We start from the raw sequence: 13,760 nt of genomic DNA, 5'->3' as shown, positions 1-13,760 counted from the left end.
CTACTAATCCTGAGTTTACTGAACTCTATGCTATAATTATTCTTCAAGTTGCATTAGAGTCTCTTCCTAGGCACCATACCACCATGGAGATATCTGAAATTTCAGAGGAAGACACATAAATTATGTAAAAATTTAATATTTAAAATGACTATGAAGACAGAAATGAGAAAAAAGGGAGTCTCTGTGGGGAGAAACAAAGGTTTTCACAGATCTACACACAAGATGTTCACAACAGAACAGCTAACTATAATAGCCTGGGAACAACAGGAACATGACTCAAAAGGAACTGGCTGAATAAATGATATAAAGCTATGCTGAACTTCTACACAGTTCTACACAGAAAATAATATATGTGTGTTCTTTTGTAACTGTGTGCCACATATATACATGCATTCACAGATCCATTTATTTTAAATATTATTTGGGTAAAGCAAACATATGCACAGAGTGTAGGCTAGGACAGATATTGAACCAGCAGATTCTTTAATAGTTACTTAAGAGATAAAAGCAAATACCACAGACGTCCCTACTGTTAAAAAGAGTGACATGTGTTACTCTGAAACCCTGTTTCTTTTACATTTATTTTATTATTTTAGGTGTTAAGTGTTTGCCTGCATGTAATGTCTTCGACCTCCATGCCATGACTACGAATCTCATGGTGTGCTTAAAGCTCAAATTCTTTCTTTCCTATTGCCAGATCTCATGGCAGTGGTCGCTATACCCAAGCTATGGCCCTGAAAAAAGCTGTCCTCACTACCGTGCCAAGTTACGCTCTTTCAGGTTTGCCTGGCACCCTCTGTCTTTGAACTTTCTGTGCCATCCCAACAGAAGTGAAGTGCCACCTTACTACCCTTGACCTCAGCTGAATCCAGAGCTCTACTACAAGCCAGGAAGTTTGCTACACTGAGCTGAGCTATACCCAAACTAGTTCTAGGAAGGCAAATGACCCCTTCCTTCCTTCCTTCCTTCCTGAGACAGGATGTAGCCCTGGCTGTCCTGGAACCCGCTCTATAGACCAGGCTGTCCTCAAATTCACAGAGATTTGCCTGCCTTACTTCCCAACTGTTGGGATTAAAGGCATGTGCCACTACCACCTGGCTTAAACAATCTTTTGGTTACTTAAATTTTATCTTTTGTGAATTCCTTGACCCAAAGAAAAGACAAAAGAGTTGTCTTTTTTTCTTTTGTTTCCTGAAGTGCTTTTTTTGTTTGTTTTTTGTTTTGTTTTTAATTTATATTGGGCAATAACCTTTGTCACCTATATGTATCACATGGCCACATTTTCCTTTTCACAGTTTTCTGATGTAGTCAGACACCTAATTTAAAATTTTTCATCCAGTCCCATTTAACTAGTCTTTTTATGGCTTGTACTTGTCGAGTTTAACCAGCTCACTGTAAGGGCTGGAGACATGGCTCAGTGGTTAAGAGCACTGACTGTTCTTCAAGAGGACCTGGGTTCAAATCCCAGCACCAACATGGCAGCTCACAACCATCTGTCATTCCAGTTCCAGGAGATCTGACACTTCTGGCCAGGAATGTACAGACATATATGCAGACAGACAGACAGACTGACAGACACACACACACACACACACACACACACACACACACACTTCATTTATTTATAATACAACAAAACTGACTGTGTACACTACAGTCACACAGACAACCTTCCATATTTCTTCAAGCACTTGAGTCTGACTTCCTTACGTTGATGGGTTAGAGGCCTATCTCATAGGGTTACGCGTGGATGTTTAATGCCTGGATAATCAATGTTTCTGGCACCAGTTTGTTGGCAGCTCATTCCTTTACAGATCTGTGATGTCACCTCTGTCACATCGCACAGATGCTGAATATAATTACCTGTCTGTGAGCTCTTCCCACTCTGTCCCAGCGACCCAACTGTTGACAAAACACTGTCTTAATCACTTACGGCCATCTGCCTCCCCTTCTTGACTTTCAAAATTACCCTGGCTTCTTTCGCTCTTCGTTACTCATTCTAGAATCACTTTACGTTTCCTTTTCTTGTGTGTGACTTTTTAAACAAAATATCGCCGAATTTCCTGAATGGGCCTCAAAAAAAAAAAAAAAAAAAGATATGACAGGCAATTTTAGCAAGGCTTCAGGAATATCAAGATTCACGGGATAACTTTTGAAAAGTAGATTTAAAGGTTTTGTTTCTCTGCCTCTTTCTTTGCTGCTGTAAATTATTTTCTTGTAGAAGATAAAATATTTGAGATGAAATATCTAGTTATCCAGTCCCCGTAAGTCACTGAAATCTGCAATTTAAGGCTCGTAGGGTGGTAAAAAAAGAGCTTCTAATCTTCTATTCATGGCAATGATTGCCACAGGACTTAACATTCTTTATTATCTTTGGTTCCTACTTCCATCTAATTAGTTTCTCCGACACTATTTCACAGCACTTTTTTCCTAGATGTTATTAATAGCTGTGTCTTGGGGAGAAAGTTACAAATTCAAATAAAATTTTAATCTGATGTATACTAGAGCTCTTACTAGAGCTCTGACTTCAGGTTTTACAGAGTACTTTATATTCTTAAAAATGCTTTCATTAGCATTTGGGGTGGTTTTCTATGCTCGACCGGAACTAAGAGAACGACAGAAGTGACAAAATTTGCTCAAAGATCATTGCCAGGTGTGGACTGTCCAGCTCTATTCAGAGTGACAATGGACTAGCTTTTGTTTCCGGATACCTAAAAAGTATCTTAGAATTACATTTGTTGTGAGGACCCCAATTCACGGGGCTGGAGGAGATGAGCCACAATTTAACAAAGATGCTGACGTTGTCAAGAGATCCATTGAAAATGAGATAAAGCCTTACCTGTTGCCGTACTTTGAATTGGGGTAGCCTTTTGAAACGGACTCAAGTCCTTAAAAAATATTCATTTAAATTCTTATTCATGTGTATATGCGTTTCTATGTGTGGGTATGTGCACATGAGTCAAGGGCCTACAGAGGTCAGAAGAGGGCGCCAGATGCCCTGGAGCTGAGTTACAAGCTGTTGTGAGTGGCCCAGTGCGGGTACCGAGAGCCAAACAGTACGTACTGCAATCAGCTCAGCATCAGCCACTGCAGCATCAGCCTGCTTTCTCCAGGATGGCCCTCTGCCCTCTCCAACCCACAGGCAAAACGCTGCAAAAAACCCAGCCGGCCCATAAGCCTTTCCATCTGCCTGTGATATTATAGACAATTCACGCTGCGCTGAAGCCTGCAAGAATAAAACCCTGGGTTTATGCAGAATAAAAAAGAGCCCTGCCTGAGAAAAGCGCCTCTCATTTTTCTCCAATTCCTGCCTGGGACTGCACATCAGTAGAGGACGTTAATTTACAAAAACAACGAAAGTAACCATGAGGCTAGCAACGCGCTGCAGGATGCCTTCGTTTCTCTCAAAGACATGTCTGACTGGGTGATGGTCTAACTAAACAGGTCAAGTTCACTTCCCTGAGCTTTGCCATCTTATGTCTCACTCCCATGTTGACCTGCTAACGTGCCTCACACCCTGTCTCATCCTCACACAGCTGGAAGAGGGTGAAGCCCAGGAGTGACTGCTGTGCTATCACCTGACACCCCAGCTGGTATCAGGGCCATCCTGAAAGGAGTTTTAGGATTAGGATCAATGGCCATGATAACAGTAACAGGAATCGGTCTGGTACTTCAAGGTACTGGATGCCACACATACAAGAAGGACATGAGTAGGGCCCTGGCGGACAACCAGGCACCAGTCTGTAACTACCGCTCTCCCTCGGAGTGGGTACCAGCTTTGTTTCCCACCCTGCCAACATCTTCCATTCTTACTCTACCCTCTTCAAATCATACCTACTTGGAAGAGCCAGAGGAGGAGAATGTATGTCTGTCTTTCTCCATAGACATAGAACTAAGAGTTGACAGTAACACAGCAGGCATTTACTTACTGCTTAAAGGCTAAGGAGAAGTAAGAAAGCCGCCTAATGTGCCTTACCAGAAGCAAGATGGCAAAGCACAGAGAGCGAAGAGAAAAAGAGCCTTTCCTAGCCCTCCCCCCAGCCCCCTGCAAGCTTGAAGGCCCTGATTGCTAGTTTATAATGTCTACCTGCCAGTCTAGCACCATCTGGTGTGGTGCTCTGAATGAAAACGTCCCCCACAGTTCTCAGCAATGTGAACACTTGGTTCCCTGTTTGGGTGGGATTTAGGCGGTGCACCCTTGCTGGAGGAAGTAGGTCACAGAGGCGGGCTTAGGGATGAAAAGCCGTTTGCCACCTCCTGTTCACTCTCTCTGCTTTGTGTTTGCAGCTCAGGATGTGAGCTCTCAGCTTCTGTCCTGCCACCTTCTGCCACGGTCTCCCCGCCATTATGGACTTTTTTAAATTTTATTTTGTTAAGATTTATTTATTATTTATATATTATTCTGCCTGCATGTGTGTCTGCATGCCAGAAGAGGATACCAAATCTCCTTGTAGATGGTTGTGAGCCACCATGTGGTGGCTGGGAATTGAACTCATAACCTTTGGGAGAACAGACAGTGCTCTTATCCTCTGTGCCATCTCTCCAGCCCCCCATTTAGAATTTTAAGCAACATAAAATTAACTAATGTACTTGGGAAGGCAGTCCCAATTGAAGAACTATTCAGATCGGGTTGTCTTGATTGTAAGGGATTGTCTTGGTTGTCAATCGATGTATGAAGACCCGGCCCATTTGGGAGGCACCATTCCCTGAGCAGGGAGACTGAACAACATTGGGCAGGAGCAAGCTGGCTGACAACAGCATCAGGCAGTGAGGGTACAATCCTTTAGACTTCAGGCTTTGGCTTTCCTAAAACGTCGTTGGACTGTAATCTGCAACTATATGCCAAAGTATTCGTCATAGCAACAGAAATGAAACAAGAACACCCACCATCCTTTCACATGGAATTTGAGAGGGGGGGGAGGGAAGGAGGGAGGGAAAGAGAGGGAGGGAGAGGGAGAAGGAGAGAGAGAGAGAGAGAGAGAGAGAGAGAGAGAGAGAGAGAGAGAGAGAGAGCGCGCTCCTCACTTGGAACCTATTCACTTGCAAGGCTAATGTTTTGGCAGGCAGTACCAGAGGCTGGGGTTGGACCTAACCATGAAAGAAAACGACAAAGTCCCTGCTGTATTGTCCTTCCTGTTGTTTGTCTATTTTTTCTTCAGTGTGAAAAGAGAAAAACAATAAAAAAAATCCAGTCTGCAAATCTCAAAACTTCCTAGAAAAGGAAGTGCTGAGGTGAGACTACCTGGTCGGTGTTTTACTCTCATCTCTGGGGAGAGGGTAGGGCAGGGAGAGGAGGGAGGTGGGGAGGCCGCAGAACCTCAAGGCTCCTGTCACACTTTGGAACCCAGTCTGAGCTGACCTGGTGTCTGCTCTGACAGAGGAAGAGTGACACTGTAGAGCCAATCCCGCTGATGGCTGTACTGCCCTGAAGGCAGTGGATGAAGCTGTGAAGTCCAGTCACGTCCTTCCAGGCTTTGCCAGACGAACAATCACTCTCTCAAATCTCTTTCCATCAAAGCCCCAGAGAAAAAAACGTCCAATGGGATGGAGATGACGCCGACCATCAATAAAAGAAAGCTGGCATTGCATCCTTGAGCAGAGGGCAGCACAGTGGATGGGCAAAATACTCCGCTTTAAATAGCAATGCATAAAAACAGCAGAGGCGAGCCAGGCGTGGTGGTGCACGCCTTTAATCCCAGCACTTGGAAGGCAGAGGCAGGTGGATCAATGTGAGTTCGAGGCCAGCCTGGTCAAAGTGAGTATAGGAGAGCCAAGGCTACACAGAGAAACCCAACCCAACCCAACCCAACCCAACCCAAACCAACCCAACCCAAACCAAACCAAACCAAAACAGCTGAGGTATAAACACCAGCATCTAAATACCCAGCTAAAGAAGTCGGGTGAACCAGGGTGACAAGAGGCTGAGGCAGGAGAATCTTAAACTGAAGGTCAGCCTGGACTTATGTTGTGAGTTTAAATGGCTACTTAAAAAATAAGAAAGCTGGCTGGGCGGGTGGTGGTACACACCTTCCTGCCGCCCACCCCTACCCCCGCCCCCAGACAGGGTCTCTCTGTGTTGCCTTGGCTGTCCCGGACTCGCTTTGTACACTAGGCTGGCTTTAAACTCATAGTGCTCCACCTGCCTTTAATCCCAGCACTTGCGAGGCAGAGGGAAGCGGATTGCTCTGAGTTTGAGGCCAGACTGGAATACAGAGTGAGTTCCAGGACAGCCAGAGCTAAAACAGAGAAACCCTGTCTCCACAAAACCAAACCAAAACCAAAACCAAAACCAAAACCAAAACCAAAAAAAAAAAAAAAAAAGAAAAAGAAAAAAAAAGAAAAGAACGAAAAGAAATCCTGTCTCAAGCAAACTAGAAAGAGGCTGAGTGGGCTGAATGAAGAGAAGGCTCAGAGGTTAAGAGCACTGTCTGTTCTTCCAAAGGTCATGAGTTCAGTTCCCAGCAACCATATGATGGCTCACATCCATCTACAATGAGATCTGGTGTTACATGCAGGCAGAGCACTGCATAAATAATAAATAAAGAAATACATAAATCTTAAAAAAAAAACCAAAACCCCCGTAAGAGGAAGAGGTTGAGTGTACCTAAAGGCAGCTGTGCGGAAGCCATGGACCACGCTTTTCCGGCCCCAGGCCGTGCTTCCCTGCACAGCAGTCCCTCTATCTTTCCCTAAGGGGCCACTTCGGATCTTGATCACCCAGATACCATATTTTGCTGATGATTCATCTTCTGTACATCTCAACTCCTTCACAGGGCCAGGATAGGGATCCCCCCAAGCAAGTGTTTATGGGCTACTAAGTAAGGCAGGGGCTGAAGCAAACCGAAGAATAACTTAGCTACGCCGGAGTCGCTTTCTATTTCCTCCCGAGTGCCAGCTATTTTAGCTTTCCTTCCCAGTGTTTGCTCACGCAGCAGCCTGCCTTTGATCGGCTCTGGTAGGAAATTCTTCCTCATACTGTGTAGTGACCCACGGCCCCCTTTCAAGTTCCGTCCCCAGAGCCACATTCGTCTTCGGGGACTTTTGCGAACACTCGGGTAACTCTCCTACTACTTTTTTACTCTGAAATTTTCAAGCCAGGGCTTGGAGACAGCTCCGTCGGTAACGTACTTGCTTACACAAGCATGAAGACCCAAGTCTAAACCCCAGTGTCCAAAAGCCAGGTGTGTTAGTAAAGCCCAGGGCTGGGGACGCAGAGCCAGGCGAACCCCTGGGCTTGCACACAGCCAGCCTAGTCTAAGGGGTGAGCTGCAGCTGCTGTGAAGGGCCGTGAAAAAGAAATTGTGAGCAACACCCATGGCTGACATCAATCCAGACACGCTCACACATGCACTCCCCTAAATCCACATACAACAAAGGCTCTATAACGAGAACGAAGAAGTAATAAAATCCACACACATATACGCCTTTCTTCTAGGCACAAGTCGCTAATATTCCCCTAGGATATACTTGCTACTTCATCTGCCCTGTTTTTCTCCCATGAATTATTTGGGACTAAGCTGTAAACATAAGACGTGACACTCCTGCATCTATCTGCTGAGAATGACATTCGTATTCTCTACCAAATTTTACAAATAAAATCTATATTTAAGCTTTTCTTGTTGCCACTCCAATTTCTTTTTTTTTTTTAATTAGAGTTGTTTTAAAATTTTTCTTTTATTTATTAGTGGGGTATGTGTGTGGCTCTGTGTGTGTGTATGTGTGTGTGTGTAGGGTGTTTTTAATCTCAAATTCTAAAAATAAAATGTACACAGCATACTGACTTGCTATGTACGTACGTATGAGGCCTTACACTCCCAGCCTTTGGATCTCCTGAGACAGAATCTTACTGATTCTGATGTAGCTGAAGCTGGTCTGGAGCTCAGGATCCTCCTGTCTCTGCTTTCAGAGAGCTGAATTACAGGTGTCTACCACATCTGGCTCTTTTAGCTGCTTCTTCTTCTTCTTCTTCTTCTTCTTCTTCTTCTTCTTCTTCTTCTTCTTCTTCTTCTTCTTCTTCTTCCTCCTCCTCCTCCTCCTCCTCCTCCTCCTCCTCCTCTTCCTCCTCCTTCTCCTTCCTTTTTTAATGTAAAACTTACTTCCAGTCTCTTTATGTTTTTCAAGACACTTCTCTGCAGAGCCTACACTCTCTGCTGAGACTTCCATCTCAGCACTGTGTGTGCTGCTGACTCCACCATCTGGAGACACACTGCCAGGCTCTTGCCAGGGATGACAGGAAGGTGAGGACCTGATGAAGGGGGTGACTTCCTCTTCTGCTACTAAAACTCATCTGTGGGGTGATCATTTGAGGCCACACAAAGATCAGCTCCCCAACAACTCTGCAGCCATGTTAACTGCCACTGAAGAGCGCTATCCCAGCCAACAACTGCAGTGAACACTGCACGGTGATGATCTCCTTAGCACTGTCATCCCCTCTGTGTGGATTTTAAAAGTGCTAATATATTTTAATCCAGCTAGGCAAAGTGGTGTATGCTTTTAATCCTGGCACCCAGAAGGCAGAGGAAGAAGGACCTCTCCGAGTTTAAGTCCAGCCAGGATGATACAGTGAAACTGTTTCGTGTGTGTGTGTGTGTGTGTGTGTGTGTGTGTGTGTGTGTGTGTGTGTATGCATGTTAAGAAGCAAGAAATTGATATCAAGTGTTTGTTTTGTTTTAGATTTATTTATTATTTACATAGTGCTCTGCCTGCACATACACCTAAAGGCCATAAGAAGGCATCAGATCACATTATAGATGGTTGTGAGCCACCATATGGTTTCTGGGAACTGAACTCAGGACCTCTGGAAGAGCAGTCAGTGCTCTTAATGTCTGAGCAACCTGGGACCACAGAGCCCAACCTGGCAACGCACTGGAAACACTGACGGCCTCTGTTAACACAAAGACTGGGAAGATCCACTTCAGACTTTTTGAATAAGCTCTCTGAGGCAGGGAGTGGGATTCCACTTTGTTTTTAAAGCGCTCCATATGATATCAATATATCTACTCCATGGTGTATCATGATTTTATTTTTAAAGGTCCAAGAATCCAGAATCACACAGAATGTTTTTAAAAGTGGCACAATATTACTCATTCCATATAATCCAACAATACAAATTTTGGAGAGATGTGAAAACAATCACAAAGGTCTCCACTCATGATGAATCCATGAAGAGCTAAATCTTCACAATTATGTCTTTTAACATGCTGCTTAAATTCTACCTCCTTCCTTTTTTACATGTCACTTACGTCTCAGTGTAAGAATCTGTGTTGTATTAAAATTCCTACTTTTCAATTCATCCCAACCCTCAGTGTGCAAAGGACCTTATAAATCTTGTTTTTTTTTTCTATTCAAAGTATTTTAAAAATTTACTCTTCTAGCTTTATGTCATCGTGGGCCAATGAGATGGCTCAGTGGGTAAAGGTGCTTGCCGCCAAGCTTGATAACCTGAGTTACCCAGGGCCCACGGCGGAAGGACAGAACTGACTCTGCAAAGTTTCCTTATGACCACAGAAAGACGGTACCACACAGTAAGCCAGCTTTATGTCATCTATAGATAAAAGCACGCTCTCAAAGTTCTCTTATGCTGCTCCTTGGCTTTTTTAATTTCATGCTTGGAAAAAAAAATTAAAAATCAAACTTACAGGGAAATCAAGGTGGCCCAGCAAGCAAAGCACTCGCAACTAAGCCTAACAACAACCTGAGTTTGATCTAAAGGACAACATGGCAGAAGGAGAGGACCAGCTCCTGCCAAGTTGAACTCTGGTTTCCACACCCATGCTATGGCATGCACACTCACCACACGCACACCCACCAAATGTACACTCACCATATGCACACACACACACATACACACACACACACTAAATGTACACCCGCTACAAGCATACCCACCACATGTACATACACACACGTATACCCACAACATGCATATACATATATGCACATACCCAATACATGCACACACCCAACACATGCACATCTAAACACATGCACATCCACTCATATACACATCCATATACATGCACAGTCATACATATCTACACACATGCATACCTACATACATGTATACACATGCATAATACACATACAAATATATAATAACATAGTAATAATTTTTGTCTGTCAAGAATCAGAGCCAGCGATACATAAAGAGTGAAACATGTGTATATTGTACCCGAAAAAAGGCCAATATTATAGTCACTCAACTACGCTCTCCTTTCAGATAGACTCTCGCTGATATGACAGACAACTGTTGAAAACTGCCCATCTACTATAACTAGTGGAATTTTCAGAGATTTCCTACTCTGATTCACTGAACTAAATACAAGTTAGGATCTGACCCCTTGAGAATGCATTAGGGTATAGTTTACCAGTAAACCTAATGCATTATCACTATTTTAGAAGGAAAAAAAAAGATTGCTTTCTAGAAATTGATGAAAAATATCTAGAATAGCCTGCAAGTCTTACTTGAAAGAAAAGAGGTAAAGTCAGTTTCTACTTTATCAAGTACGAAAGAATTTTTAGAACTATTCTTTGGTGCTGGTAGAAGTTGGTTTTGGTGTGTCTGTTTTTTAATGCTTTGTAGTTCATGAAAAAAATTAATGTTAGCATGGTGGTGCACACACCACACCCAGCACCGGGGAGGCAGAAGCAGGCAGATCTCTGTGAGTTCAAGCCCAGCCTTGTCTCTCTGTATATCAAGTTCCAGGACAGCCAGGGCTACATAGAGAAACCTTGGCTCAAAACCAACCAACCAAGCAAACAAAAACAAAAAACCAACCAAAGAAACAATTTTTTTCCCTGGGGCAAAATGGCTCAACAGGTAAAGGCACTTGCCATAGAATCCTGACACCCTGAATTTGATCCCTGGAACCCAGATAAAAGTAGAGGGAGAGAATCAATTCCATAGTGTTGTCTTGTAACCCACGTATGCTGTGGCATGCACTCCCACCCTGTATGCATGCATGCATGCATGCATGTGTCTGTCTGTCTGTCTGTCTGTCTGTCTGTCTCTCTCTCTCTCTCTCTCTCTCTCTCTCTCTCTCTCTCACACACACACACACACACACACACACACCAATAAAGTTTAAAAAATATTTTCTGACTTTCTACAGAGTCTGTTTTGATTTTGTAATTAGAAAAACAGCGATGTATATTTTAAAACACTGGTTTGGAGGAGAGAAAACTAAGTTATAAAAGAAAGAAAATGAAAATGTTTTATGAAGCTGGGTCTGTGCCTGAAAGGAATCCTCAGTGTAAAATACTGTCCACATAGTGGCTTCAGAGGGTTTTGTGCAGAGAATGAATGACATTTCTCTTGGGAAGCCTCTCTGACTGCTATAATCGAGTTCAGTATAACACTAACCCTAAAAAGGACAGTTTCATGGCTTCCAAATAGTTTTTTAAACAAGGAACTTTAAACAACCATTAAATACCATAAATTCATACCTTGAAGAACGATGCTCTGGCTTATGTCGCTCGTTGCGATCTGTAAAGAAAGAAGACAGTCACACGTCAGCACAGGCTCCAAAGTTGCAGAGGAGTGGCCGCACACTCCTACTGCCACACCGCCAGGTCTCACAGATGACTGCTCGGGGTAGCTTGTTTTCTCCTTGCAATCCTCTTCATTGGAACCGAGAGGATCTGCCTGGCAGGGGCGTCGAAAGCACACGCCGCACAGGACTCATAAAACTTCTTGACGGTTTGTCAAAAACCGTCTACTCAGAAAATGTTATCGCCATGGCTTGGTTTTTCATTTCAGAAGATCTTTGCTGTGTTAAAGGCTTCGCTAAAACTAAAAAGGCTTAGCTAAAGGAAGTAAGGAAACCGAAAAGCCACAGATTACTCAGCTCCAAAAAATCGTTCCATGAATCATGGTTGGCAGGGGCTTCTAACAGAATGGGAGGGAGCAAAATGCGCAGCTGGCAACATCTGCAGACACACCAAGACCAGTACAGCCTTAACTCCCTCCCATCCAGAACGTTCAAGAATGTTCTGTGGATAATTAGCCATAATGCAGTATACATAAACATTCCAGTTGTCACAACAGAGAAGGAAGGAGTCCTAACAATAAGAAGCCAGAGATGTTGTTAATTTTCTGAAAGTGCACAAGGCAACGCCCTGAGATGTCAACTGTGCTCCGCGTGAGAAAGGCAGCTGTGTCTAAGATCCAGGGGCCTAACTTGCTCAAAAGTGATTTTTGAGGTTATTAAAAACAAAACAAAACAAAAAACAAAAACAAACTATGAATCAACTTGAAAACCATCTCATGCACAAAAGCCACAAAACACCCATCTTGCTCATCTGAGTCCAAGTAACAACTGTTCCCTTGTACATGCTTCCAAATTAAGAACAGGAAATGGAAGGAAAGCCTCAGTGTTTGCAAAAAGTCAACGCAGAAAGAAACAAACAAACCACAGCGCGGTCCTATGTGCCTTTAAAAGGAACCTATGGGAATACAATCATGCACAGTTTTCCGCAACACCATCTCAATCACTGTTAACACAGTAGAATAAACTGAAAGGCACAGCAAAGATTAGACAGTAACCACCCCCTCCTATTTCACTGCTGGTGGAGCGGACAGAGAGTACTGGTAAGACTGTACACTACCAAGAAAACAAGTTAGACACACTTAGGCCTGCATTGCGTTTATCACCAAGAAGAAATGCTTTATTTATTTATTTATTCACGTGTTTGTGTGTGTGTGTGTGTGTGTGTGTGTGTGTGTGTGTGTGTGTGTACGCAAAACTTTCACAAGCATCCAGTCTCTCCGTCCACTTGTGGGTTCCAGGGACTAGCTGGTCGGGCCAGCAGCATTGCATGACACGAACTCTTACCCACTACAGCACTTTCACCCGCTGAGCCATCTCACCCACACAAGAAATGTCTTTCAAAGCCAAAGAATTAGCATACGCTAGGCACTGTTTTCTGAACGAGCAGGTTCAGGTAGATTCGTGGTAAAACATGTTTGTTTAGATGCTCGACCCTCCAAGTGTACAACGTTAATGTTTCTGGTCCTAATTTCTACATATTGGGTGTTACTGTGCCTTTAAGAAACTCTTAATTTACTCATCTCACTCCTCCCTTCAGTAAAAACAGCAGACTTTCCATAGTTGAGTATTAAAGTCCTAGTAATACTTGGTCTATTTTAGATCTTAAGGAGAAAAAAAAAAGTATTCCTCTGGCTTTTGGCTTGCTTGTGTTAACCAAAGTAAAGCAGAGTTACTCTCATGACAAAGCAACAGCTCTTACCTGTGGCTAGCAATGAGCTAAAACTGCCCGGGATGTCACCGCCCCGGTTGGTGATCCTGATTTCCCCAAGTTGACTTATCTAGGCTTGTGCCAGCAAGCCTCACTAATCTTCCAAGGCGTGCAAGACACAGAAGGAGGGAGAAACAGAGTCACGAGCATGTAAACAAGCCTCAGCATCCAAGGACTTCCCTCCAGGGCCCGTTCTGATTGGCAGTTGGGCTATGACCAGTCTGCACATCTGGAATGTGGCCACTCAGGAAGAGGATGGCTAGCAACTCTCCTCTGCTGTTGGTTCAAACAGGAAATCCTATACTCACTTCAATACTTTCTGCTCTAAACAAAACAAACCAAAACAAAACAAAACAAACCACCAATGCCTTCCTTCTCACAGTATTATACTAGTAAATAAAATCTAAGAAAATGACTTGACATGGAAACATTTCCCACAAGTTCACTTTGCGTTACAGATCTGTCAATACATATGCAGTGTTTATACCATGTTACTACTCCTA

The 13,760-nt window shown here is 43.5% G+C and overlaps 1 protein-coding gene across 8 annotated transcripts in view; it reads right to left on the bottom strand.

Moving 5' to 3' along the window:
* Nucleotides 1-13,760, bottom strand: part of SH3D19 (SH3 domain containing 19) — a 157,165-nt gene that overhangs the window by 80,200 nt on the left and 63,205 nt on the right. For 4 of the 8 annotated variants that reach the window (XM_084768546.1, XM_084768547.1, XM_084768548.1 and 1 more), the window contains exon 2: nt 11,446-11,485. Coding sequence is in view for 3 of the 8 variants with exons in the window: in XM_084768547.1 (XP_084624673.1) it covers nt 11,446-11,485 (40 nt within the window). In the remaining 5 variants the exon portion in view is untranslated. Of the gene's footprint in view, nt 1-11,445; nt 11,486-11,578; nt 11,853-13,248; nt 13,266-13,760 lie in introns of those variants that run through there. The other 4 variants (XM_084768551.1, XM_084768550.1, XM_084768552.1 and 1 more) reach the window with 4 other exon arrangements.

The sequence above is a fragment of the Acomys minous genome (assembly GCF_964271855.1).
Source record: "Acomys minous genome assembly, chromosome: 19".
Classification (NCBI taxonomy): Eukaryota; Metazoa; Chordata; class Mammalia; order Rodentia; family Muridae; genus Acomys; species Acomys minous.
The sequence above is the reverse complement of the archived record's forward strand: the minus strand, read 5'-3'. Positions and strand labels throughout refer to the sequence as shown.